Consider the following 26,004-nt stretch of genomic DNA (forward strand, 5'->3'; position numbering starts at 1 on the left):
TGAGTTTTATAACTAGGATTATTTAATTTCAACACTCAATATAAACTAAAAAAAATAATATTTAATTATCTTTTAAAATATGTAAGTTCGACAGTAATGTATATTAAGTATAAAATAAACTTTTTAATATTTTATTTTATTACCTATCACCAACTAAACAAGATACATAGATGGTCATCATTGTATTTTTTTTCATCTCTTATTATGTCTTGTCTCCTTTATTTTTGTCGTTTTTTTTTTTTTTTTTTTGAAACACTAATCAAACACTATAATAGATATACTATACCAAATATTGTAATGGATCTGGTCAGGATATGGATGCATGGACTAACATTCAAGATAATTTATTTGTATGATGCTTAAGATGTGCATTTATTAGTTTCAATTTATGCATAAAATAATTAAAAAATACTCATTATGGTTGAAGCAAAAAAAAAAATACCACTATCATACAAAATATATATTTTTTAGGTTTAAGATGAGATCATCTTTTTATCTCAAATGAAATAAAAATAAATAAATAAATGAGATCATCCTTACCCCAAGGAACGGTAACATCAAATTCAGTAAAGACATTGGGTGACTTTTAGATGTTTTTTATTTTGTTATTTTGCATATGATTAAAGCACTTTATTTTTTATGGGGAAGAGTCAAATAAAACCATAAAACACAATTCCTCCAACAACTTGGATGGTTAGGAACTGTATGAGAAGATAAAACCATGAATGTTGAAGAAGAGGCAGAGAGACTCAAGGAAGAAACCCAAAGACTTGGCAAGGTCCAACCTGGTGGTTCCTACGAGGTAAATTTACGTGTAAAACAATTGCAGACATCTCAATATATTTGTTTGTCATCATACAGTTCTGTTCTTGAATTTCTGCATATGATGTCTGGAAATGCTATGATCCGATCTTGATGCACCGTGGTACCTATCAATGGTGGATTTGTCATGCATTTTTTATACGCAAGTAACTGTTTGGTTTTGAGTTTTAAAAATATTTTTTAAAAAAAAATATTATTTTTTTATTTTAAATTAATATTTTTTTGATTTACTGACATTAAAAATAATTTTTTAAAAATAAAATAAAAATATTATTTTAATTTATTTTCAAATAAAAATACTTTAAAAAATAATCATTACTATATCTCGCTGCGGCCGCAAACTCCTGTTCCCTTTCATGTTTGCAATTTTGTTCCATCAGAAATCATTAATGCATATATAAAAGATGCTGAATTTAAAGGTCAAGGGTTTGATACTTAAGTATATTCCCATAATTATTATATGCCCTTCGAAGATTATTGTTTCAAGGAAACCCAACACACAGAATTCCCTGGTCCTTGAACAACAGGTGACAGGCTGCCAAAACATAGAACAATTTGAGTTTATGCAGAAGTTCTTTAGATCGAGCCTCTCTTATCTTTTCCCCACCATTTCAAGTACTTTGAATAACCTCGGCATTTCTGATCAAGAACAGCCAGGTTATGAACAATTATTGGTCAATGTTTAGCTTATAGAGTCCCTTGAGGGATCCCTTTCATGCCAGAAGCAGTTTTGTCAAATGATTCTTGGGAATATATATTGATCTTCATACATCGTTTGCAACTCGTTTTCATTTGAATCCAGAAGTTCAAGAAAAGAAGCGTCTGTTCAAGTGTCATAGCCGTTTCAGTTTAAAGGATCTAGGATGTTTCAAATCGGATGGATTTTCGAACATTCTGATCTAGTTGGGCGCCTGGAAAATACTCTGTTTCTGATGCATTTCAAGTTATTGTCACAGAATCAAAGAGTGGGGGGAAAAAGATATAGGTAAAACTAACATTTACTCAGATATTACAAAGTGATCCATATCAGTTGTTTGTGCATTCAACCAATCTACTCTTTCTGCTGCAAAGACTGCTTATTTCATAATTTCATATCAAGCATTTACAAAAGAGTGCCCTAGAGCTGGTCCCCAGCATCCTTGCAATCTTGCATTGTATGCCTTTCTCATATTGATCGAGCCATTTCAACATGACAAAATGCTTCACAAAAACCAAATCAGTTGCATGGAAACACAGTAGAACACACATCTCCACTCGAGCAAAGAGAAAAAGAATAAAAAGAAACAACAAAATACCTCATCTGGATCATTTCTGTGTTCTGATTCCTAACATCTGTGTCAGATTCTTGAAGGTTTTCTGACCATACTCGAGTAAAAACATAATGCATTGCATACGACTTACTAGTTCGGTATTCTCCATTCATTACTCCATACAAGACAAGGTTCAAATTGTAAGTACACGTATCTTCACTTTGTAATGGATACTACAATCTTTTTTTCCTTAGACAAACTTAAGAAAAATCTATTGAGTGCATGCAGCATGCACAAGTCTGTGTGAACAGGCATGATCTTGAATTACAAGAAACTAGACCTAGGAAGTTGGAATCTGTATTTTCTATTCCTGTAATTATAACTTAACATGCTGTTTTGTCATCGAGTATTTTGCCCCACCATAAACTCTGTTTTTTTTTTGCTTTGTAGGTCACTTTTGGTGTTGTTTAATGTCGATAGGTGTGCACACATATTTGAAGCACTGGTCGGTACACTAAGTGCGGCAAAGAAGCGTAAAGTTCTTTCATATGAGGGTGAATTGTTGCTACAAGGAGTCCATGATAATGTCAAAATCATTCTCAAGCCAGCACCCCTGCCAGCATCAGGAACAGCAACTGCTTCGGTTGTAAAGAATGTAAAGAATTAAACGTACGTGGGTTAGCTTCCAGCAGATCGTGGTCTGTCAAGTGTCAAATATCATGTTGTATGGATAGCAATAGCATTGTTGTTCTAAATCCAATTAAGACATTATTGGATGAACCTCTGTTTGCCTTCATTTACAATATATTTGCATGAAAGTGTAAAGTTCATTTCATTTAGTTATGCAGATGTATGCTTCAGGAAGAAAGAGAGATCTCTCTTTCCAAGATCATGTAGTTCTCCTCTTCTTCCACCCATAAAGGAAATTTGGGTTCTAACCAAGGTGTAAAGGGTTAGATGAATACAAGGGGAAGGACGTGATCCTCTTGTTTGTTTAGACATGTATACTCAAGAAAAAAATAAAATAAATTCATATATTTCTTTAGATCCTAGCATTCTCAATCCATCTAAATGAGAATTGAGGGGACATTTATCGTTCTATCATTTGACTAATATTCACTCTCCCATCTCCTCTTCCTCTAACCCAACAACTATAGAATGGATTGCTTTCTGCTCTTCCTATTAGCGCAGAGAAAGAATCATCACTTTCATTCCCTCATCATCCTTTCCAATTTTCATTGGATTCATTTTTCTCCTCCTAACCACAAAATGGTGTTAACTTGGTCCAAATCTGACCACAAGGAAAGCACCTTGCCAGTAGTATGTGCTAGGTGGTTACCCCTCTGCTATGTCACAGTCGGATCAAAAAAAAATTGAACATAGAAAAATTTTAAAATGACATTTTAAAAAAATTGAGTTGCATCAAACCTGTAATCCAGGTCATAGACTTCAATGGGTTCGATAATATTTTTTTTGAATTTAGTTATATGATAAAAAAATATAAAGACCAATTTAAAATTAAACAGATATGAAAGATGAAATTAAAGAAAAAATTTACACAAACCTAATGTTGAAAGCTAAAATTAAATATCCCATATTATACAAATAGCAAATGGTCGTTACCTAAGAGTTATTTATAATTTCTTAAACTATTTAATTAGTAAGAGTTATTTATAATTCCTTAAACTATTTAATTAGTCATCATAGCATAAAAATTAATTCAACGATTTCTTATTCAATCTTTTGCTCATATATTTTATGTGGTAAATATTTTGTAACATTATTTTTCAAGACATAATTATATTTTAACAATTTGAATATATATTTAACTATAAATTTGGCTGTACTTGTATATTAGGTTGTGTATTTTGTTATAACTGTTTTTTTTTTCCTTGAGAAAAAAACATAAATAAATCTTGTTTAGCAATTCAAATATCTAATGAAATTAAATTTAAAAAAATGTTTTAAACTTCCCCTTGTTTATTCATATTTTCTCTTACATGCCATTTTTTATTTATCAAAATGTCCCTTTGAATAACAAAAAAAAGACATAAAATAAAATAAAAATTAAGAAACTTGAAAAATCTACAAAAAAAAAAAAAACTCAAGCTCAGACACACACGAGCCTGACCTGGCACACCCGGGCCCTTGAAACAAAGCCCATGCCTACTATGCCATTTTAGTTTTTCATTTCTTTTCTCCAGGGTGGAATTCCAAAATTACTTTTTTTAAAAAAAAAAAAACTTGTGTTATCTGGTTTCCAAGAATTCAGCCACAAGAAATTCAGGTTTGATTTTTTTTTTCCTTTTTTTTTTTATCTAAAAACTCATTTTCAACCAATTTTCTCCTAAAATATCTTTAAAACCTCCAAAAATTATCAACCCAAAAACCCTCCAAAATGGTTCAAAAACACAATCAAACCAAGAATGATTTTCTCTCTCAACCCTAATTTGTTTTTCTAGGTGAGATTAAAGTTAGAAACAACAACTATCAAACTCACCTTGTCGAATGGAACTCATTGACACCAAGATTGATGATTTTTGTGGTCAAAATCAATGTCAACCGATGATCTTTCTATCCAGAACCTGGTGACTCTCTCTCTCCTCTCTCACTTACAAGGACTAAAATGTATATGAAATGAACTTTTGAATCAAATTTTAAATTATAAGGACTATAAAAGTAGGAAAAGAAAAGTATGAGGATGAAAAGGAACTTTCCACCCAATTTTACATTAGCCACAAGTTTCTCCTTGTTTGACCACTTTGATCCTCTTCCAATGAATTTGTCTTCTCTTAACAATTTTTGACAAACTAGTATTCAATGCAATTGAAGAAAAAAAATTAAGGACTGAATTGGAATAAAATTCCAGCGCTACTGTAGATCACTGCAATGTTTTAGCAAGGCGTTTTAGTATATTTTGATAATTGTCCAAGTTTATTTTGTTATTGATTTATTTGAATAATGAAACGTCAACAAAATCTACAAAAGTAGGCACCAAGATGTGTTTCTCATCTCTCACATAAAAGAAAAGAAAAAAAGGTTCTGTACAAAAGAGACATCCACCAAGTTCACAGCCCTTCCTCACTCGGAAAATATTGAGCCATGTGCCAAAATTGTGATCAAAACAATAATCTTCAAAGAGTTGATGTACTCTTTGTCCTCAACAGATCCTATTAATTAATAGTATATACACCTGAAATATCTTTTCCTTTCTGCTTTGTACAAATATCATGATCTCCACAAGCATTTTGCTTCTAATCATCTGAACTTGCCACAATCAAAAAAGCTCATGGTCAATCAAATTAAGATGTTGCCTTGGTTCAAAACTTCACTCTCTACATATCATCTATCCAGAGATGGAGACTAAAAAAAAAACCATCAGCGGGGAAGCGGAGGCAGCTGGGGTGCCTCCCAAAGTCCCAAAGCTTCCCCCCAATGTTACGCATGATCTTCAATGTTTAATAACACAAATTAAAATGTAATTTCCCTTTCGAATTTCTTTGTTGCTCATATTTAATTCATATATTTGTCTTTGTAGCTGGGTTCCATTCATATGAATTTGAACATTTATTTTCATCGTATTGAATTTATTCATGTTTCTTCTCATACCATTAAAGCAGCAACAGCATACATTGACTCACTTGATCAGTCCTATGATCTTAGAACATAAATTAGCTAAAGTACTCAAAAACAAATAAATAGAGTCTATTGGCAATTACTAACACAAACTTTTAACATATGGTTTTGAATGCTATTTCCATTGTACATGTTAATTTCTTCTGCATTTTTGGGTTACATATGTATACCAGCTTCATGAATGTGCATATATGAATGAGCTAAGTATATGCTTTGGCTGTCCCTAGAGAAAGTTTCTAGTCTGCCACTGAGTCCATGGTTATGATGGTTCCATGCATGCATTGAGATGAAGTTATTATTACACTTCAATAAATTGACAACCTGAACCTGTTAGGGACTGAATATTTGCAGATTCTGAATTGCAGAACAAGGAATGAAATTGAAATTACTGCCGGGTTATGTTCTACAATGCAGATACATTTTTCCATCCATCTGGACAGAACATTTGCAGATTCTAGATGACACGTTAGTGTGATGTAAGAATATTGTTGCAGGGGCATGTTTTATGATGCATATACAGATTTCAGCATTCATTCATGTCCTCAAGCAAGGATGTTTCATAATTCAAGTGCAATCCATTTGAATTGAAAAGTTTTTTACCCACGGCAACATGAATAAGAAAAAAAAAAAAGCATGTCATGCTCATCTTATTTAAGAAGCATTCGTTCTTTTGGACTCTGGTTTGCATTAATTTACACTACATCTGGGTAGGGGGAAAAAAGATGGATGGATAGTTCTACAATGCAGATATGCTTTGATTTTGTTCTTTCGTGTCCTTATGTAAGTGAGTTTAGCCTTCCTGGTCAAGTTTAAATCATTTTTTAGGGAATGTTCTGTTGCCCATAGAAATCTGCAACAAGATTATAACACAATGTATGTTCTTTATCATGTGGTATAGATGTCATTGAAGGGACATGTTCCAGGATGCAGAGATAATTTAGTATATGTTTGTTTGTGCTTCATGTCCGTGGACGTTTTGCCATCCAATTGTTTGAGTTGAATGTTCCAAGGTCTAATGGTGCAATGTGATAAGGACATGATAAGATGGAGAGAACCAAAAAACCAAAATAAATAATAGGTTGTGAAAATAAAATTATCAGAAAACAGATTAGTTCACTGAAAACGAAACATATTGTTGAATTGCCTATGCCAAAAGTGAGGATTTGGCATTAAAGAAGTCAAGGATTTGCGTACACAGTTTGGTTAAAAGAAAACAAAACTAAAAGAAGCAACTGTGACTTCTTTGTGAAACTAATTCCAACCAAATATATTTTGTCATGATTGTCCAGTGAGGATAAATGCTTGAAGGAGGCTCTGAGCTGCTTGGGTTTCATCAGGGGTCCCAGATATAACAACAATCCTGTCACTTGTTCCTAGACGAGGTTCGTGCACTATTACCTTGGCACCTGAGATCTGATTAAGGAACACCAGAGGATAAGCTGAAGTAGATTTAAGATCAGATGTTATAATGTATGTATTAGGTTTTTAAGGCGTGAAAAAACTTTTTAGACACACCATTCTGAGTTATTACTGAAAGATGACTAAGTTGAACACTAAGTTAAAGATAATGTAATCCTCATAATCAGGGAGGCTCATTTCTAATGCTCAACTTCTATACCTGATTGTGATAGGTAATTAGTTATAGAATATTTTCCTTAAAGCTTTCGTGTTTCCTCAACATAAGTACAGTTGAAAGATCAAACTTCAAATGTAGGGTTCTACTTATGCTTTTTTCAATGAGAATCAAGTTAAATTATTGAAACGTTTCGCTGAGTATTATTGGTCTTCTATAGGTACAAGTCTGGTGTGGAGGGAATTTAGGATACATAATTGTCAAGGTTGCCTTCAAAGAATTTCAATTGGCTTGTTTATAGTTTTAAGCATTTGAGATTGGTTTGGCATCGTTGTTGGCATTGTAATTCTATCATATTTGTGGTTGGCTACTGAGTTGATTGTTTATAATGGTGATGGGTATCAAACTGAATGTAATGTGCCTTCTCTCTTGTTTCACAATTCAGTTGTGTATAGCAAGAAGTTGGTCCTTGTTACTTCAACAGCAGGTACTATTCAAGTTGCTGTCTTTTTACATCTGATAACGAGGTTAAATTTTACTTGCACTTTATAGATGTAACCTTATGTGTCAAACTTATAGGAAATTTTCTAAATGGTAGGCCTCATGTTGTCAGGCTGATCCTATTCATGTATATCAGTTCAGTAATTCATGAGGATTGTGTTGATAATTCATACGAGACCCATAAGAATAGAAACATCATGAAAATATCAGGACAAAAAAGAGTAGCTGGCAATAAACTAGCAAAAAAATGGACTTCCAAAAATTAAAAGGGGAAAAAGGAAGAAATAAAATTATGATCAAGCAAGCTAAGGAGAGAACATACTCCTATTCTCATTAACCAGAATTATCTGGTCAAGGAGAAGAATGTAAATTGATGCTTGAGAATAAAACTTAAAGTAAAATTATTTTGATGCTTTGAAAACTCAGTTCACTGCATCAACATTTTTTTCTCTCCCTCAAAATAACGACCATAAAAAAAGAAGCAACTTCTAAATAGCCTCTAGGATTATCAGTGTGACAGTCAGAAATTTCAATTCAATGAGTAATATATCATAATGAGTAACTTATTTAACTATCTTGATCAACACAAGGACAATAGAAGCAAAATTTACGGAGAAATACAGCCAAAAGGTACATACCTGTCTCAAACGAGCTAGATTGCTACCATTCTCCCCATATACAGAGCCAAAGGCATTCTCGGGAACTACAATCTCTACAGTTGTGTTTGTAACAAAAGCAGACTTGCCTCCACTGCACACCAGAGGAAAGAGTCACCAACTCATAAAGTGCAAATGACCAGCAGCTTTAGATGACACTCCGAGAGAACGCTTAATCACATTTCAAATAATAGCAGTGACTTATTTATTTCCTATAAAATTTGGGTTGAAAAAAATGCCTTAGGTTTTAGGGATCAAGATCCATTGTTTTCAGTGGTGCTTTCTCTTGTTCCTTTCTATAAAGTTGCACAAACAACAATAGCCAGCATGATGAGACTCAAGTCAAGTAAGCCTCAAACAACTAGTCACAACCAGCTACATGAGTACTTTCTTTCCATTCACATATCTAACCAGCTGAAGTTTCTAGGAATTTTGATATTGAATCCCTGGCGACACTATTTTTGGTACAACTCTTCCTATTCTAGCTCCTGCAATTCAACAATTTTTATACTAGATGCTTTATAATACAAGAGTAACAGTCTTATATGTTTTACATTAAGTGGTGTTACTAACCTGCCAAGCTCTAAGCCAGCTTTAAGAGAAGGCAATCTTCTGCTGACATCTGATATGCCCCGTGGATTTACTCTAGGTATTGTCTGTAACCAATCCCAACAATACAAAGTAGACAAAAATTATAATCCAACAGGGAGGCAGACAAATATTAATATCCAACAGGTAGGAGGAGAATACCTGTGATGCCCACAACCTTGGTGAAGGAGGGCGATCTAAACTATGTGAAAGTCCAAGATGGTCCATATTCTGTGTTATAACAGTTTGACGACTTAGATTATGAGAATTTCCAGGTGTTGGCTGCATAATATAAGGGGCAGAATCTCTTGCTGGCTCCCGCAGTGGATCCCTCACTGGCTCCCTAAACAGATCCCTCACAGGCTCCCTAAACGGATCCCTCACAGGCTCCCTAAATGGATCCCTCACTGTCTCCCTAAATGGATCCCTCACTGGCTCCCTCAAAGGATCCCTAAATGCATCCCTCAGTGGGTCTCTCACTGGCTCCCACGATGAATCCCTCACTGGATCCATCAATTTCACATAGGGACTGATTTCAGCTAATACAGAAGAATTGCTCCTTGCTCCAGGAGTGCTCAGCATGCCGGAGAAAAGATTATCTCGGAGTCTTCCAGTAACATGATATATCGCATCTTTCACATTCACAAAGTCTCCAGAAATCTGTTAGACAAACAACTCAACAGGCAATGGAAAATTGCCTATGTTAGAGCAGGACAGTAAAAGGAAGTTGGGGTTGATCAGAACAAAATGTTGAACAGTTATTTTACTTCAAAAATCCAGAATTTTTACGAGTTATAAAGACCTCTTATCATAACTCTTGCATGACGTTCAAACTTCAAATTCATTTAAATAATTCCACCTAAAAAAAATGTAAAAAGCATGGTCTTTGGTATCCTTGTGCATTCATTGTACCAATTAAAAAAAGAACTGATAAAGACTCTGTCATACCTCTACCACATGATCAGTCTCTGGCACACACTTCGGGTTACGCTGGTCACCCACTATTATTCTTATGCTGGTACTGGTTGCCTTACGCATTTCTGAAATTATAGTGCCTCCTTTTCCCAACAAACAGCCTACTTGGCTTGGTGAAACTACAAGCCTTGCAGTAACAGGTGACCCCCTGCTTGAGCCAGGATCCAGACCCTTTTCAATGCCAGACTCCACAGCCCTCGAGAAAACAAGTACAATAGTCTTTTGTGCAGCTGAGTACCGAGACTCTGGGTTCTGCGGGAGAAGAAACCAATGCAATTCATCATTAGTACTACTTCCAACACCATGACCGTAGCATGAATAGGAATATGAAAAAGGATACATAATGTCAAACCTCAGATGCAGTAACAGTGATTAGTCGCTCATCACACTCAGACACCGTTGGTCCAACGCTTATAGCAGCACCTGTCTCATTCTGAAGAGCCCTGACAATGTTGCCACCTTTTCCAATAACACCCCCAATCCTATCGGTAGTACACAGAATTCTAAAAACCACTTGTTGTGGTATGTTTGTATCTGGTGTGACAACCCTGTCAGACTCCAATGACAAAGGATGAACTCTGGAAGCATAATTAATGGAGCTCTTCGGTATGGTGGGGAGCCCTAAAGAATGTTGTGGTATAGTGGGTAGCACTGATGAATTCTGTGCTATGGTGGGAAGCACTGCAGAATGCCGTGGATTGATTTCTACACGCACATCAGACAAAGAGACTCTGGAAACTGCCTCAGCAGGTTTGCTGTTGGTCACCCTTGTCTTATCAACCGGTTGGCAATCTTGGAGGCAGCGAGAAACCGCAACAAGTCCTTTCTTTACTGCTGAAACATCCCCTTCAATCTACAAATATCAAACCATTCCCACAAGAACAATAAAATTCATTCAACTGCTAATGAATTTGTTCCCATATCACAATAATAGGATTTAAAACTCAATGATTGCTCTAAAAGAAAACTAACAAAACCACAAAAAGATCAAAACTTTGAATTCAATAACACTAAAAAAAAACCCTATTGTAGATTACAATTACCTCAATCATCTCTTCATTCGAAGCAGCACAATCAGGCAATTTATCAACCAAAACTTTAATTCTACACCCACAATCTTTCCTAATCTTCTCCACTACTTTCCCTCCTTTCCCAATAACTGCCCCAACCGAACTCACCTCCGCTAACATCCTACAAGAAACCACCCCATCCGCCACCGAATCACTCTCCGCCGCCACCTCTAAAATCCTCTCAAAAACCCTAACCAAAGCCTCCTGCCCCTTTGAAACCTCAACTGCACTCTCAATTCTACTAAATACTACCGCCGATTGCGTAATCGGACCGATCACCGTTATGACCCGATCCGGTGAATCGGACGGAGCATCTTCTATCCGAACCTTGGCTCCGGTTTGTTGTTGTAAGCCTTTTATTATGTTTCCGGCCTTTCCTATTACGCCGCCGATTCTCGAAGCGTGGCAGAGAAGACGAAAGGATACATGTCCCGAAGGGACGGGTAACGGAGCAGCTGAAGCAGAAGGCTGGGGTTTTGAGCGTTTGTTGGCAGAGGATCCGTTTGGGTAATTCGGGTTGGGGTCGGGCATTATGGTATTAGAATTTATGGGGCGTTTTGCAGGGGCAGAGAGAAAAGGACTAAAACTAGCTGTGGCCATTATATACCTTGCTGAGGGAGACGGACAAGCGTGTGGATATAAATAAATTTCTGGTTTTTCTGTGCCTTGGTCAATTTGTCTCCTCTCAGTGAGGGTTGGAAGAGGAGAAAAAAGCTGTACACTGTAAGTCTTTACAAAACACGTATGAGGTCATATATGTATTAGTTTTTGGTTAAATTAGACCCTATCCTTTAATTTTCATCAACTTGTATCCTTCGTTTCTCCATTAATTTATCAACAACTAAAGTGTTCTTTGTATGCATTAAAAATCCAAGAATAGTTGTTTTTTAAAATATTTTTTACTTAAATATATATGAAAATATTATTTTTTATTTTTAAAAAATTATTTTTAATATTAACATGATCCAAAAATATTAAAATAAATTTATTTCAAACAAAAAAAATTAAAATTTTATAAAATACAGTTTTTACTGCAAAAAAAAATACAACACAATTATTAGATTCTTAACAGGTGAATCGGTGTTTTACTACCAATCACAAGTTTTATATTGTTCATGGTCTGACTTAACTAAAGGTTTAAGTCAATCTTTATTTTAATGATTTTAAAAAATAAAACAATATTGTTTTAGATAAAATCTTAAAAAATATTTTTAGAATTAACTCAATTAAGTTAATTAAATCAGCTTAAGTTTAACCGAGGCATTTTCTAAAGCGATTCAATAATAAACCTAGCTTGGGCTAGACTCTTGATCACCAGTCAATCCCTAGGTTAGTTTAGTTTCAATAACCATGTGTTTAATTGTACATATGTTAATTATATAATAGTTGCAAGTTAGATGAAGCATAGCTGTAAAATCAAGTATGAGTTAATTGCCATGTTGGCAATAAAACTAGAAAATAATAAATAATATAAAATAATTAACAAAAACACATTAATATTATATTTGGAATCAAATCACTTGTGTAATTAAATTCAATTTTACATGTATTTGAATTTAGTTAATAATCTATTATAATTTTTATATTTGGAATAAACTATTAAAATACATAATTAAATTATATTATATTGTTTGAAATACATGTAGAATTAAATTGAATTACCAATATTGACTATTTTGCCCTTAATTTAGAAATCATTTTTTTGTTAATGTGAAAATAAAATTTATAAATTATTTTATGATATATCATGACGCATAGTATGATAAAGATAACGGGGTACATTAATTTGCATGATGTAGAAAAAACAAACGTTTATACAGATGAAAAAACAAACGGTTATCTAACGCTGTTGTCTAGAATTTGGTTTAATAGAAGCATGTGCTAGAAATGTTAATCTAGTTTCTATAATGTGTCGATGTCAGCATTCTGTCAAGTATTCTGTCAAGCATTCTGTCAAGCCATTTTGTTATGGTGTCCTTGGACATGAAAGTCTATGAATAAAGCCATCAACTGAAAAATAGGTTTGTATAATTGTGTTAACAAATTCACCAGCATCATCCATAACTCATTTTTTAGTTGTTTTCTAGATTCATCTTTTTTTTTCCAAAAAATAAAATAAAATAAAAACTAATTTTTTGACAAAAAAAAAAAAGCAAATTGGGAGGATTTCAAATCAAGCTACAATTTTAAAGCCTAATTGTATCCTATTTTACCCGAAATTGGAGAGACAATGCAGATTCAAGAACAAATTAAATAATTACCAGATGAATCTGCTTAAAAATTAAGCCCGAAGACATAATTAGATTTTTAATAGGCCAATTTGATTTAATCATGGGCCAAATTGAAATTTAAATATGTCTAAGAATTAATTTGGGTCCAATTAAATGATTTAATTAGGTGTGGGGACTTAATTATACTTATGGGTCAAAATAATTTTATTAGGAGCTTAATTGGTGAAAATTAAGTTTGGAAGCCTAATTGAGAATATTGTAATTTTAAGAGACCAAATTTAATTTTTACCATGTCAATTGATTGAAATCAAGAGTAAAATCACAAGAAAATCAAAGTTTTTGATTCAATTAAGGGTTAAATTAAAGAAATTCATAGCTAATGACCAATTTGCAAAAGGTGTCAAACTATAGGAGCTCAATTGATTGAAATTGGTGATGAAATTGAATAAATTAAGCGTTTAATGGTCACTTAGGGGCTAAATTGAAGAAATTCGAGACCAATGACTTAAATGAAAAGGCCATCGAACTCTGGGGCTAAAATTAAAGTTTTCAGGGACTAAATCGCATGAAATTTAAAGTTTGAAACCAATCAAGGGTGTATATGAGATAAATCAAAAATTGAAGGACCAACATAAACTTTACCAAAACAGCGTTGTTTTGGTTACCGTTCATCTTCTTTTCCAATTTTCTCTAAAATGACAACTTAGAGAGGCTACTTTGTAGATGCACTTAATGCCTCTAACCTCAATAAAATTTGACAACACCTGAACCAAAATGATCACCTGACATGTGACTTCACCCTGGCGTGGTCCTTTCTGGCCGATTGACACCACAATAATTGTGGTGTGGCGGCGGCTTAAAGAAGTCAACTCAGGCAGCCTTTAACTGACAGATTTGACAGTTCATGGTGTCTACTTTGAACCAACGGCTAAGATTCTTCATAACCGAATCAAGGGCCAAGATTTGACACCATTAAAAACAAAACATCCATCTTCCACTCCTTATAAATAGGGATGGATTTCATGGCTTGAGCATCAACAAATTCAAGTTCAAATTTGGCAAAAAAACCAGGTTCCCCTACCAGTTATTCTGCCATTTTTTTCTTTTCTTCTCTCCTCCATTCCAGCCACTAACTGTCGTCACCTCCGGCTTGTCCACCACCATCTCCTCCACAAGCTGCTAGCACGACTGCCAATCAGCCGTCTCCACGCCAGGAATCACCACGCTAACTTTTCTCCCTCCTCTGCCAGTTTTTCTTCTTTCTCCAGCATTGGCAACAACAACTCCTTCAACGCCAACTCCTCCATAAACGACTGCCCTCGGCCTCTCATCGACCTCCTAGACCAGCAGCTCCTTCCACACCAGGTCAGCTTCCCCCTCTTTTCTTCCTCTTCTTCTTTAGGTTCCACTGGCTTTGAATAGTGAAACGTGAATTATAATTCACGCATTGTTCATGTAGCTCAGTCACTGAACTAAGCCAGTGACTGAGTTGCGTTGGGTTGAACATGTCTCGGGCCAACCTAGTTGGCTGGGCTGGGTCCAACCCATAACCCAAAAAAAAAGTTTAGCTGGGCTGACATCGGCCTAATCCTCTTTTTAGGCTGGTTTGGCTCAACCAAGATGGGCTAGGCCCAGATTTTTGGGTCGGCCCAACTCAATATAATAATAAATATAATATAATATTATTAAATAGAAACAAAAAATTTCAAAAAAATCCAAGGGTTGTTTCAATTTTTTTTAATTTTCTCCCATGTTTTTCTACCAATTTTTCATAATATCGGGTTATATATTTACACTGTAAAATACATATCCTGTATTAAAATACATGGTTTTCTTCGGAATATTTAAAAAAAAAATTCAAAATTCAAAATTCAAAAAACAATTCTCAAAATTTTAAATTAATTTTCTCTTTCCAAAAACAAAAAAATATTTTATTTTTACGCATACGGCCAAATCCTAAAACTTTTCCCAGCATATTTTCATAAAAAACTAAAATTGCATCTTTCTCATATTTTAAAATGCAAAATGGATATCATAACTGGTTTATAATTATCCGTTAGGGTTTGGTCAAAATATCAAAAACCTTTCACCAGTCATTTTGTTTATTTTTTTAAGGTTTAGATGTAGACTTTAATATTTGAGGGTGTAAAACTACACAATAGAGTCTACCTCCGGGTATTAAAAAAATAAAGTGAAAAATAAATGCGATGATAAAATTCAAACTTTAGAATGGTTAGGATTTAACCCGATATGGTAGAAACTCACTCACGAAGGAAGATCTGTCTTAGACCTTAGAAAAGACCAATAGATAGAAACATGACCTAGAAAAACAATCAAACAACAATGCAGCTTATCTTAGATAGGGTACACTGGGAGTGATGCGTCTTCCCCTTGCACAACCAGTCCCTTACTCAGACTTTCGCAGACCGTCCCGACATCGCCCCACACAAGTATTGAATTGTTTTTCCATTTGAATGATTTTAACACCTACACGGTTTTTTATGTTGACAAAAAAAAAGATTCATCATCATGACGAATCAAATTAGTAATTATGAAAAAGGATTAGAGTTCATAAATTTTAAGAAATTCAAGTATTTTTACCATATTATGATTTAATTGCGATCATGTTCTATTGAATCAACTGTATTTATCAGTTTTTAATTGAATTAGCCAAATTTAATCCTAATCACCACTTCTTTATTTGATGTTTACCGTTTTGACAATTGCTAGGAAGAATCTATTATTAGATATATTCAAGGACATCAACTCCTTGTTGACATTCAACAGCGACAAGCTTATGATACTTGTCGAAGATTGCAAAATTTGTTGAACACATGAATAATTTCAGCCTTCTCAGCACCATGCCACATTTAATTTTATTGGAATACCTAAAATATAAAAAATGGAAATGTATAATATTAGTTTAATTAGTGATTTTATGGTTGTTACAATAGTTATTAAATTCGACTCAACCAGCGAGTTAAATCAAGAAACTTGTTCTGAAATTTGATTTAGATCGAATTTTAAATTAATTTAGAAATGATATTGATTTTTGAGTTTTTAGTAATTCAATCGATCCGATCAAACATGGTCCAAACCAAACCGAGTCAACTTCATGGTTTTTTTATAAATAAAACAACATTTTTAAAATAAAAATAATCAACCTAGGCTAATTTAATGCTCGTAATTTGATCCGATGACCCAAATCTCTTTTCTAGATCAATCTCTAGGTCTAGACCGATAACTATGGATGTTGCACTTGTGTTGGGGTAGTTTTTACTTTGATTTCCTTTTAAAGAAAAAACTGAAAGGGCTCGATCCATTATGGATGGGAAATAAATGCATCGAATTGATAAAAGTTAAAAGTATATAGTTATCTTGATCAAATGTTAAAACTTCAGGGACTAGAGTGATTCTTAACCATTTGAAGTTCTAACTTTTAAAGCGCTAACGTGCGTAGGTGGTTAGAGAATGGAGAGAGTCAAAGATGACGACGCGGAGATGGGACGGCTGTGGAAATGACTTGCGAAGAAAGGTCTGTATGACATGTCACTCATCAAAGTTATTGCGAGTGGAATTATTTGTGGAATTTTCTTTTCATCTTTTAGAAAATGATTTTTTTTTGGAGAGAGTTAACTTATTTAGGAAACTAAAAGTTGTATTGAATATAATGACTCATTAAAATTAAAATATTATTTAGCATTAAAGTGTTTCCGAAATATTTTAATTTTTCTTGGTAAGCAACGTGTTGTTTGTCTTTTTTTAAAAATAAAAAATAAAAATAAAAAAGACGAACAACAAGTTATTGACCCCTTTAAATAAGAGAAAAAAATAAATCTGAATACTCTAGTCTAGACTTAAATGCCTACACTTTCTTCCACAGGCTCAATGCATCGGTCTATAAGCCCACAATGTTGGGATTTTTTTTTTTTTTTGCTTTTTGTAGATATAGGTTTATGAAAAAAAAATTAACTCAATTGATACCATGACCTGGATTGCAAGTTTGATGAGATAAGTCACAATATCTATTCTATTGTTTTTTTTATTTAATGTTTTTTTAATTCTTCATTTTAAAAAAACAAAATGCAATTTCAACATTTGTTATTGATGATTTATTTTTTTTATTTAACTTAGAATTAAAAAAAAAATTCAGTTTCACCATTTGTTATCAATGATTTGTTTTTATCTTCTCAGTCCCATGCGCGACTGTCATGATCTTTTTTTTTGAAAAAATATTTCATTTAAAAAAATCACATGCATTTTATTGTCATATAAATCTATTAAATGAAGAATAATCTATTAAATAAAAAAAATTATTGAATCTGACTTGAATCGCAAGTTTGATTGGTTGACTTAAGTTCACATATTTTTTTCTTTAAAAAAAAGAGGTTTTTTTAACCGATTTTATCCTTCAAAATCAAATTAATTCTAGATTTAATTTCTAGTTTGTTTTTTAAAAATTACCCTTTTAATTTTTGCATGTAGACTCGGAATGAATTAGGTTGATCCAAATTGTTTTTATTTTAATATTAGATAAAAATATTATTTGATATATAATTAATTTTAAATTCATGATTAATATAAAAAAATACGTAATCAATACCTAGATTATTTTTTGGAATGTTTTTTACTCTTACCTGCCGGCCAATGGGGACATTTGAAACTTGCACCGATGCTTGCCTCGTCCAAGTTTTTTCAAAGCATTGGTAATATAAACAAAATTAAAGATAACAATGGAGCAATTTTTCCCAGGAAGAACATTTACAACCATTCCCTTTTCTCTACTTGCTCTTACTAACAATGCCCTTCTTTAAGAAAAATGGGAATAGAAGATTATGTTTATGTTTAGTATTGTGGTAGCTTTTGTAGTTGTGGTTTGAAAAAAGTTGTTTTATAAAAAATATTTTTGATTGAGGTTGGTTTGATATTTATATATGTTTGGTTAAAACTGTGGTTGAAATTGAGGTTGAACAAAAAGTAGTTTAATGTGTTTGGTTAAGAATGCTTTTCAAATTAAGGTTATAAAAGAATTTAAAAATATATATATTAATATTGATGGTTTTTAATTTAAATATTGTAGATGTAACTACTATTATTACATCATGAAATAAATAATACTTTATATAAAATAATTTTTATTGTTCCATTAAACTATCTATAATTCTATCACGTATGAAATACATCCTACAATGACTACAGTTTTTTTGATTTCTTAAGTGCGCAACAACATCAGGTAAAATATAATCAGGAACAAAATTGGGATTGCGATCAAATTCTGCAAATGCTACGTCATCAAGCGATTTCCGTCTAATTTATGTAGTGATACTTTATAATGTTAAACACTAGTTTTTCGAATAAAATATAATTAAAAATAAAAAAATAAAATTTAATTTTTTTAAACACTAGTTTTTTTTAATAAAACACAATTAAAAATAAAATTTTTTTTTTTTATTTTACTGAGTCAGACCCGGTTCAATGCATTTAGCTATGGACCAGACCGATAAACACTAGTTTTTCGAATAAAACACAATTACAAAAATAATTTTTATTTTATTTTATTTTACTGGGTCGGACCCGGTTCAGTGCATTTAGTTCTGGACCGGACCCGACCCGGTCCAGCCGGAACAGTGGAGAATAACTTCATTGTTCACGTGAACAGTGGAGTCACTCTCATGGGAAGAAAACGAAAGCAGACGCAACCATGAAATAAAATTTTTTATGAACAGTAAATCAAGTTTCACTTATTAGCAAATAAAATTTTTTATGGTTTGTTTCAACAGCAGACGCAACTACGAAAACAAACTATCACTATAATGAGATATATAACAGTGATTTGTGGCAATTTTAGGACATACACAATGGCGTTCTTTATTTATTTTTTCTTTTTTAATTCTTTGGCTTTGTCACGTTACAAGACAATTCACCCGTCTTTCAAATTCTGCCAAACTAATATTAAAATTAATTCAAATTAAAACTCAATTTAAATCAAGTTTTAATTACCTGCCTATTAGATTTAGAATCTATTTAAGAGTAGAAGAGCTTTTGTTCTTTAATATTTTTTAAAAGTATGTTTACTTTGAAAAAATTATTAAATTAGTTTTTTAATAATTTTAATATATTAATTTTAAAAATAAAAAATTATTTAAATATATTTATAAATTAATTTATTTTTAAAAAAAATTGTAAAGCACAGTACTAAACAACCTACTAATAACCTACTATTAAAAAAGCAAATAACAAGTCGCTAATACTTTATGGAGTCCAAGTCGTCTCGTCAGGTTTGGGTGTGTGTAGCACTGACTATGAGTCAAATAGCTTTGACGTGTCTCTACCACTTACCAAGCTATCGATTTTTTTTTCTTTTCAAAAAGTAGCTTGGTATGATTTCTTTTTTAAAAATAGTATAATAAAAAAATTATTTAAAAAATAACAGAATTATATTTATCATCTACCCATTCTGAAATTGCATATCTTGTATGTAATTTTAGGTTGTATGTAATTTTAAAAAATAATAAAAATAAAAAAACAAGATAAGAAAACGAAAATAAAATTATATTTGATAATAATATATAAGACAAAATAATTATATTTATATCATGTTTAAACATGATGAATAAAATAGAATAAAATATAAAAAAATCTATTTTATTTTTAATATTTATTATGCCAAACTTTTATATTAAAAAAACAAATTAATTAATTTTTTTTAACTTATATGAAGTATTGAAAGTAATAATATTTTAATATCTCTCCGTATAAAATAAGGATTCACTTAACTTAACGGTTTTAGCTTTCCAAGCTGTCATTAATATGGATTCAGAGGAATCCAGAAGGACTGGACATCTCAGAATTGCTTCCAACTGGATTTTCTGATAGCACATCTGATCGCGGAATTGTATGTCTTGGTTGGGCACCACAACCTGAAATTCTTGCACATCCTGCCATCGGAGGGTGTCTCCTTCATTCTGGATGGGGTTCTATCATTGAATCGCTCTCTTACGGGCACCCTCAGAAACTCATGCCTATGGTAGCTGACCAAGGTCTTAATGCCAAGCTTTTATTCGAGAAAGGAAATGGCTTTCAGGTGCAAAGCAATGAAGATGGCGCACACAACCAAGACTCAATTGCCATGTCCCTGAGATTCGTGATAGCAGATCAAGAAGGACAGCATTTACGGTTTCGGGCAGCTGAAATGCAAACAATTTTTGCTAACCAGGATCTACATGATAACTATACAGAGGAGTTTGTTGAGTTTATTTTCAACCATAAGAAAAGGCAAGATTTGAGTTTTCATGGAAAGGCTAGCTGGGGGAAAACATCTGTATAATGGGGATTCCAGCTAATTAAGCCTCGAGCAATTCAGGGATTCGGATTCAAGGTGTGATGTGGCTTTTGAATTTTTGTTGATGATGGCCAACGTATTTTTAACACCAAGAAGAACAGCAGCATATTTTTCTACGAATTTGCCAAGTTTTTCTTAATATACAGCTTCTAGTAGCTGCAACTTTTGTTTAGATGAAATAAAACTCTGTTTCTTAAAAAGCTATTGCCATCAAGTTGAAAACAAGAATGTTTGAAGCAGCAGTAGCTAACTGTTCTCGTAAATCTTCTTCATCTGCAGATTTGGACAGTTTAGATGCTACCATATATATTGAATTCCTGATATATTGAAAATTTGGGATCGGACCTATCTTTAACCTTTGCTCTTTTTTACGCTTTTAAGAACGTTTACCAAGATAGCATTGCCCAATCTTCAATGGTGTTGTACGTGTGTGGAGTTGTGGTGATTATTTTTCTGAATAAGAGTTTTTGGGATAAATATGGATGGAAAGGACAATGAATTCCTATTCTTTATCAATTTAAAAAAAAAAAAAAAAGTCGTCATCTAATATTATGGTTACTAGAAAACCCAATGATTTGTGAGAATCTAAATAAGAGGACCGGTTGTGCAGGGAAAGACGTATCACCCCATAACACCCAGTCTATGATAAACTGCTTTATTGTTTGTTCTAAGTCGTGTTTTTATTCGTTAGTCAATCTAAGATTCAAGAAAAGTTCTCTTCAGTAAGGAGATCCTTATCTCATTAAATTAAAACTTAGCCATTCTAAAACCCAGAAAAGTTCGTCTAAGGTTTTAAAAAAGTCCATATCAGTAAGGAGATTCTCATCTTATCACTACTAGAAAATCGATAAATACAAACGGAAATACCGAGGGAATATTTTTGTTGGTAAATTGCTGACGGATTTTACCGACGGAAATATTCCCTTGGTATTTACCGAGGGAATTACAGTGGGAAAAAAAATTAAAACAAAGCAAAAAAAATAATGACGTGCTATTTTTACCAACAGAATTACCGACGGAATTTATTCCGTCGGTAATTCCGTCAGAAAAATCGTTGGTAAACTGTCAACACTATTCATCATGTTAATTACAAAGGGAATCACCGACGGAACATTCCATCGGTATTTTACAGAGAGCTCTGGAACTATTACTTCCCAATTGCACTGTTAATTATTGTTCTTTACAAACAAAATCACCGATGAATTGAAAAGTCGTTGGTGATATTTGGCGGTTTCTAAAATTTTTTGATTAAATTCAAAATTTAAATTAAATATTACAGACGGGATCACCGACGAAATGATTAAAAATATTAATATTTAATTATCCGTCTGTAAAATCATCGTTAAACACCCAAATAAAAAGCTTAGAATCCCTAATTTCACAACAGACCCGTCTCCTTTCTTCTTCTTCTTTTTCTTCTCCTCTCTCCTCAACTCCTTCTCTTCTCCTCTATGCTCAGGTATGTCTTCTTCTCCTTATTTTTTATTCTCAGTTTTTTTTAATTAGTATACTTTACAAATTTATTTTTTTCTCTCTTCTTAGCTTCACTTGCAACTACGTTAAGGTAAAAAACAAATTTCTTCTTTTTTCGTGTTTTTTTCACTATATTTGTTTTTTATTTTATTTTTAATTGTTTTTGTTCTTAATAATTGTATGAATGTTGTTGTAGGATTTTTTTTTTCATATGAGATCAATTTTTAGTTGATTTATTTATAGGATTTTAAAGTTTTATTCATATGAATTTTTTTAGTTGAATTTATTTTTTCGTGTTATTTATTTGTTGCAAATTTTTTTGAGTTGATTTTCTTCTTTTTTCCAAGCATTTTGAGTATTATAGAGTGTTGATTAATATTAATTTAATTATTTTATAGTTTTGTAAAATATATTTTTTAAAAAATATTTTTAAATAATTACCGACGGAATTACATACGGTTTGTTTCTGAGGAAATTACCGACAGAATGAAAAAAAAATTTTGCTCGCCTTTTCTGTCAGTAAATCCATCGGTAATAATATTTTTTTATTACTAACGGATTTACCGACAGACAAAAAATTACCGACGAAAGATTCACCGATTGAGACTTTCCGTCGGTGATTTCATCGGTAATTTTTTTACCAACGGAATGGTAGTGCAAATACCGACGAAAAAACCCGTCGGTAAATCTAAAGATTTTGGTAGTGTATCAAGTTAAAACCTAAGTATCCTAAAGGTCAAGAAATTAAAAAAAAAAAAAGGGTTTTTTATTTGAACTTTTAGAAAAATCCTATTGGATAATTGCAAACTTGATGTGATGCCCCTTAACTGGTTTTTTTTTGTATTTTTTAAAGTATGATGAAAATGCAATTTTTATTTTTTCATATAAAAATGCATGAAAATTTTAGAATCTGGCCGTGTGCACACCAAACAAAACATTTGTATTGTTGAAATGAGGAAATTTTTTAGAATTGTTTATGGAATTTCTGAAAATTTCGATGAAAAATGAGTATTCTTAATATCTGGTCAATATCTTACAGTATAAGTCTATAACTCCGATATTAAGTGAAATCTTGAAAAGAAACATAGTTTTGTGTTTTTGAAATAAATGATTATTTTTAAGTTTTTGATCTGTTTTGATATTTTTGGAGGAAAAATAAGGTATTTTTAATACCGGGTTCACATCTTACAATATAAGTTTACAGTCCGATATTGAGTAAAATTACTGGAAAAACATGCAAGGGACCCACATATAATTTCAAAATGATCCTTGATTTTTTTTAGATTTTTAAGGGTCTGTTTGGTTAGACACAAAAATATAGACAAATTAAAAATAAAAAAAAAAACTTACAGAGTGTTTGCCAAACGCCCCCTTAGCATAAAATCAGAGGTATAAAAAAAGTCTTAAGAGCGTATTTGACAAACACCCCCTAAGGAGCCAAATAGGGTTTTATTTCTTAAGGAAAAAATGGGGCGGGCCAAAAACGCTCTTAAGTCTGGGTTTGGGCTTGGCCACCCATATGGCCAAGCTTATTGGGCTTGAGGCTCAAGTCCACTTATATGGGTTGGGCTCAGGCCCAGTCCCACTCATTTTGTTGGGTCGACGGACTACCTAACTAACTTTTTTTTAGGTGGGCTAGACCAAGCCCATCCATACAAAATGAGCTAAGGGTCCAGCCCACATAAGCCCTCTGCTGGCAAAAGCTAGCAAAAACAAGGCGTTAATTAATTCATGTTTTGCATGCCAAAAGAGTGCATGAGGGAAGGAAGCAGTGGACTTGCTTGGCTAAAAGGAAAGTGTTGCTGGTAACGTGCTTGGTGGCTCGAGGTGGAGGCTGGCGTGGCTGAGAAGAAGACTCCTACTCACGACGTGAAAGGTTGGTAATTGTGAAGGAAGTGATAACAACGCTGTTGTGCTGGTGCTACTGGAGCTGAAACTACTGCTGAAGGAGATGTCGTGTTAGGCTGAAAAGATGTTGATGGAAGAGAAGTCAATGTTGTTATGATGAGGAGATAATGGCGTGGATGAGAGGTTGTTGGAGTTATGGAGGAGTTGGTGTAGAGGTGGTAGTGACGGCTGAGAGGGAAAGGGAGGTAGGTGCAGGTTTATGGTTTTTGGCGACTAACTTTTGGAATGAGTGTTTATGTGTGATGTTTTGGGCTAGTGTAGGTCTTGCCTAGAACAAGGGAGGTGGTGTTTATTTTATTTTATTTATCTTTATCTTTATGTGTAGCTTTTTAGTCTCAAGTCCAACCCCCTCTTGGAATTAAATGGGGCTTTTATTTATAGGAGGTGATGAAGATGTATATGATCTTCTCTAACTGAGCTCCTAACCTCCTTTAATCCTCTTGGAATAATCCCAGTCATTGATGCCAGGGCAGCAACATGGTACTCTCAAACTAGGCTATCAAAGGATGGCCGAGTCGGTGGTTTTGGACCAGTATTGCAGTGGATACAAGGGGAACCACTTGACGAGAATCATATTAGGAGGTAGTACGATGGCAGGGCTACTAGATGAGCGTCTTTTTTTGTCTTGCTTGAGGCGTGAGAGAGTATTAAATGCTCTACAAGAAAGGACCCCTAACTAGCTCCTTGCGGTATAAATGAAGAAGAGAATGAACAGTGGTACCAAAACAACATCGTTTTTTTCATTTTATAAAAAGGTCCTTGATCTTCCAATTGTGTCGAATTTGGCCGATTTGGGCTGATTTCTCAAGATTTCTTTCAATTAAAGTTCCTGGTTATGTCAATTTGGACCCTTAATTTTCAACGTCTTTTTTAATATAGCCCTTAGTCTTGTATATCTCCGATTTCATCCTCAATTAATTTTCAAACTTCCAATTTCTTTAAATTTACCTCTAATTTTAATCAATTTCAATCCCTGAATGTGTGTGCCTCTTTCACCTTGATCCTTGGTTTTAGGGTTCTTCAATTTACTCCTAAACTTTTATTTTCTTGCAATTGAGCTCCTGATTGCACCAATTTAACTTTTCAAAGTTTCAATTATGTCCCCAATCTTTTAATTTTGCAAATTAACCCAAATTAAGCCTCCCAACTTGATTTTTCTTCAATTGAGTATTTGATTAAATCCACAAAACCTATTAGAAGTTTAATTAAATCCTTAAACTTAATTAATTCTTCTATTTTTTTCCCAATTGACTTTCAAACGTAATTCTTACTTCAATTTACTCCTAAATAAATCAATTAAACATATTATAAGTTTAAAGACTAAGTCTTTAGACTTAATTAATTCTTCTAATTTTAATCAAGTTTGAACTTCATCGTCAATTACCTTCCTTTCTTCATCTCATCTTGTCAAAACATTTCAATTTGGCTATTGTTCTAGTGTTATGGTCTTTTACAGCTCGAAAGCTTATCTCCTTGTATCTCAAAAATATTTTTTTTTGAATTTTTAATTAAAAAAATTAAATTTAAAGGGTTCATAATTAAATTATGAAAAATGGCATGAAAATGTTGGTGTTATTTTGATGGCCTTGTACCTGGACTTGAAGCTTAGGGGCCCAAAGTAGGGCTCGCAGACTCTTTAGATAAATTTCCAAGTTTATAGAGCCAATGTGCTTTTAGATATGCTGGTATTATGTCATGCTAATGGACAAATACCCCAAAGCAGGTGCTTTTTACTCGCATCTAATTTGGGTAGATGCTTTGAACTTCAATCTCACATGCCGACGACAATGAAAATATGGGGGTACGGTTTGAGGTATCTTTCTGTTTTGGATAAAAAGCGTATGACATCAACCAATAATTCATGAGATGGAGAGGAAGTCAGAAATAATGGGTAATAACATGTCTTGCTGCATTGATGTGAAGTAAAAAACCTCAACCTTTTCTTGGAGCAGCGAGTCAATAACTGGTTCAAAGCATCC

The 26,004-nt window shown here is 33.0% G+C and overlaps 2 protein-coding genes across 6 annotated transcripts; one reads left to right on the forward strand and one right to left on the reverse strand.

Annotated features, from left to right (window-relative positions):
* Positions 1 to 1,804: 1,804 nt before the first annotated feature.
* LOC7472523 (KH domain-containing protein HEN4) lies at positions 1,805 to 11,801 on the reverse strand. 5 transcript variants are annotated; one of them, XM_024588495.2, is made up of 7 exons: positions 11,045 to 11,801; positions 10,354 to 10,854; positions 9,975 to 10,253; positions 9,189 to 9,686; positions 9,012 to 9,094; positions 8,421 to 8,532; positions 1,805 to 2,022 (listed from the first exon to the last, which is right to left on the reverse strand). In XM_024588495.2, exons 1-7 carry the CDS (start codon positions 11,669 to 11,671, stop codon positions 1,912 to 1,914), a joined length of 2,211 nt encoding a protein of 736 aa, XP_024444263.1. In that variant the 5' UTR covers positions 11,672 to 11,801; the 3' UTR covers positions 1,805 to 1,911. The 5 variants fall into 5 exon arrangements, with proteins under 5 accessions (XP_024444263.1, XP_024444266.1, XP_024444264.1 ...); XM_024588498.2 differs by lacking the exon at positions 1,805 to 2,022 and adding an exon at positions 2,097 to 2,707 and having other exon boundaries at positions 11,045 to 11,800; XM_024588496.2 differs by lacking the exon at positions 1,805 to 2,022 and adding an exon at positions 4,986 to 5,334.
* Positions 11,802 to 16,789: 4,988 nt separating this feature from the next.
* On the forward strand, positions 16,790 to 20,629 carry LOC127904527 (soyasaponin III rhamnosyltransferase-like). Its single transcript, XM_052448702.1, has 2 exons — positions 16,790 to 16,837; positions 20,123 to 20,629. The coding sequence occupies exons 1-2, from the start codon at positions 16,790 to 16,792 to the stop codon at positions 20,627 to 20,629; spliced, it is 555 nt and encodes a 184-aa protein (XP_052304662.1).
* The last annotated feature ends 5,375 nt before the right edge of the window (positions 20,630 to 26,004 follow it).

The sequence above is a fragment of the Populus trichocarpa genome, chromosome 17 (assembly GCF_000002775.5).
Source record: "Populus trichocarpa isolate Nisqually-1 chromosome 17, P.trichocarpa_v4.1, whole genome shotgun sequence".
NCBI lineage: Eukaryota > Viridiplantae > Streptophyta > Magnoliopsida > Malpighiales > Salicaceae > Populus > Populus trichocarpa.

What these genes read in the sequence shown, in the direction of transcription:
- LOC7472523 (XM_002323896.4), bottom strand. Translation starts at nt 11,671, where the DNA reads ATGGCCACAGCTAGTTTTAGTCCTTTTCTCTCTGCCCCTGCAAAACGC. An exon ending in CGAATGAAGAGATGATTGAG is followed by an intron (nt 10,855 to 11,044) that starts GTAATTGTAATC and finishes TGATATTTGTAG; the next exon opens with ATTGAAGGGGATGTTTCAGC. An exon ending in ATCTAGCTCGTTTGAGACAG is followed by an intron (nt 7,122 to 8,420) that starts GTATGTACCTTT and finishes TTCCTTAATCAG; the next exon opens with ATCTCAGGTGCCAAGGTAAT.
- LOC127904527 (XM_052448702.1), top strand. Translation starts at nt 16,790, where the DNA reads ATGACGACGCGGAGATGGGACGGCTGTGGAAATGACTTGCGAAGAAAG. An exon ending in GAAATGACTTGCGAAGAAAG is followed by an intron (nt 16,838 to 20,122) that starts GTCTGTATGACA and finishes ATATGGATTCAG; the next exon opens with AGGAATCCAGAAGGACTGGA.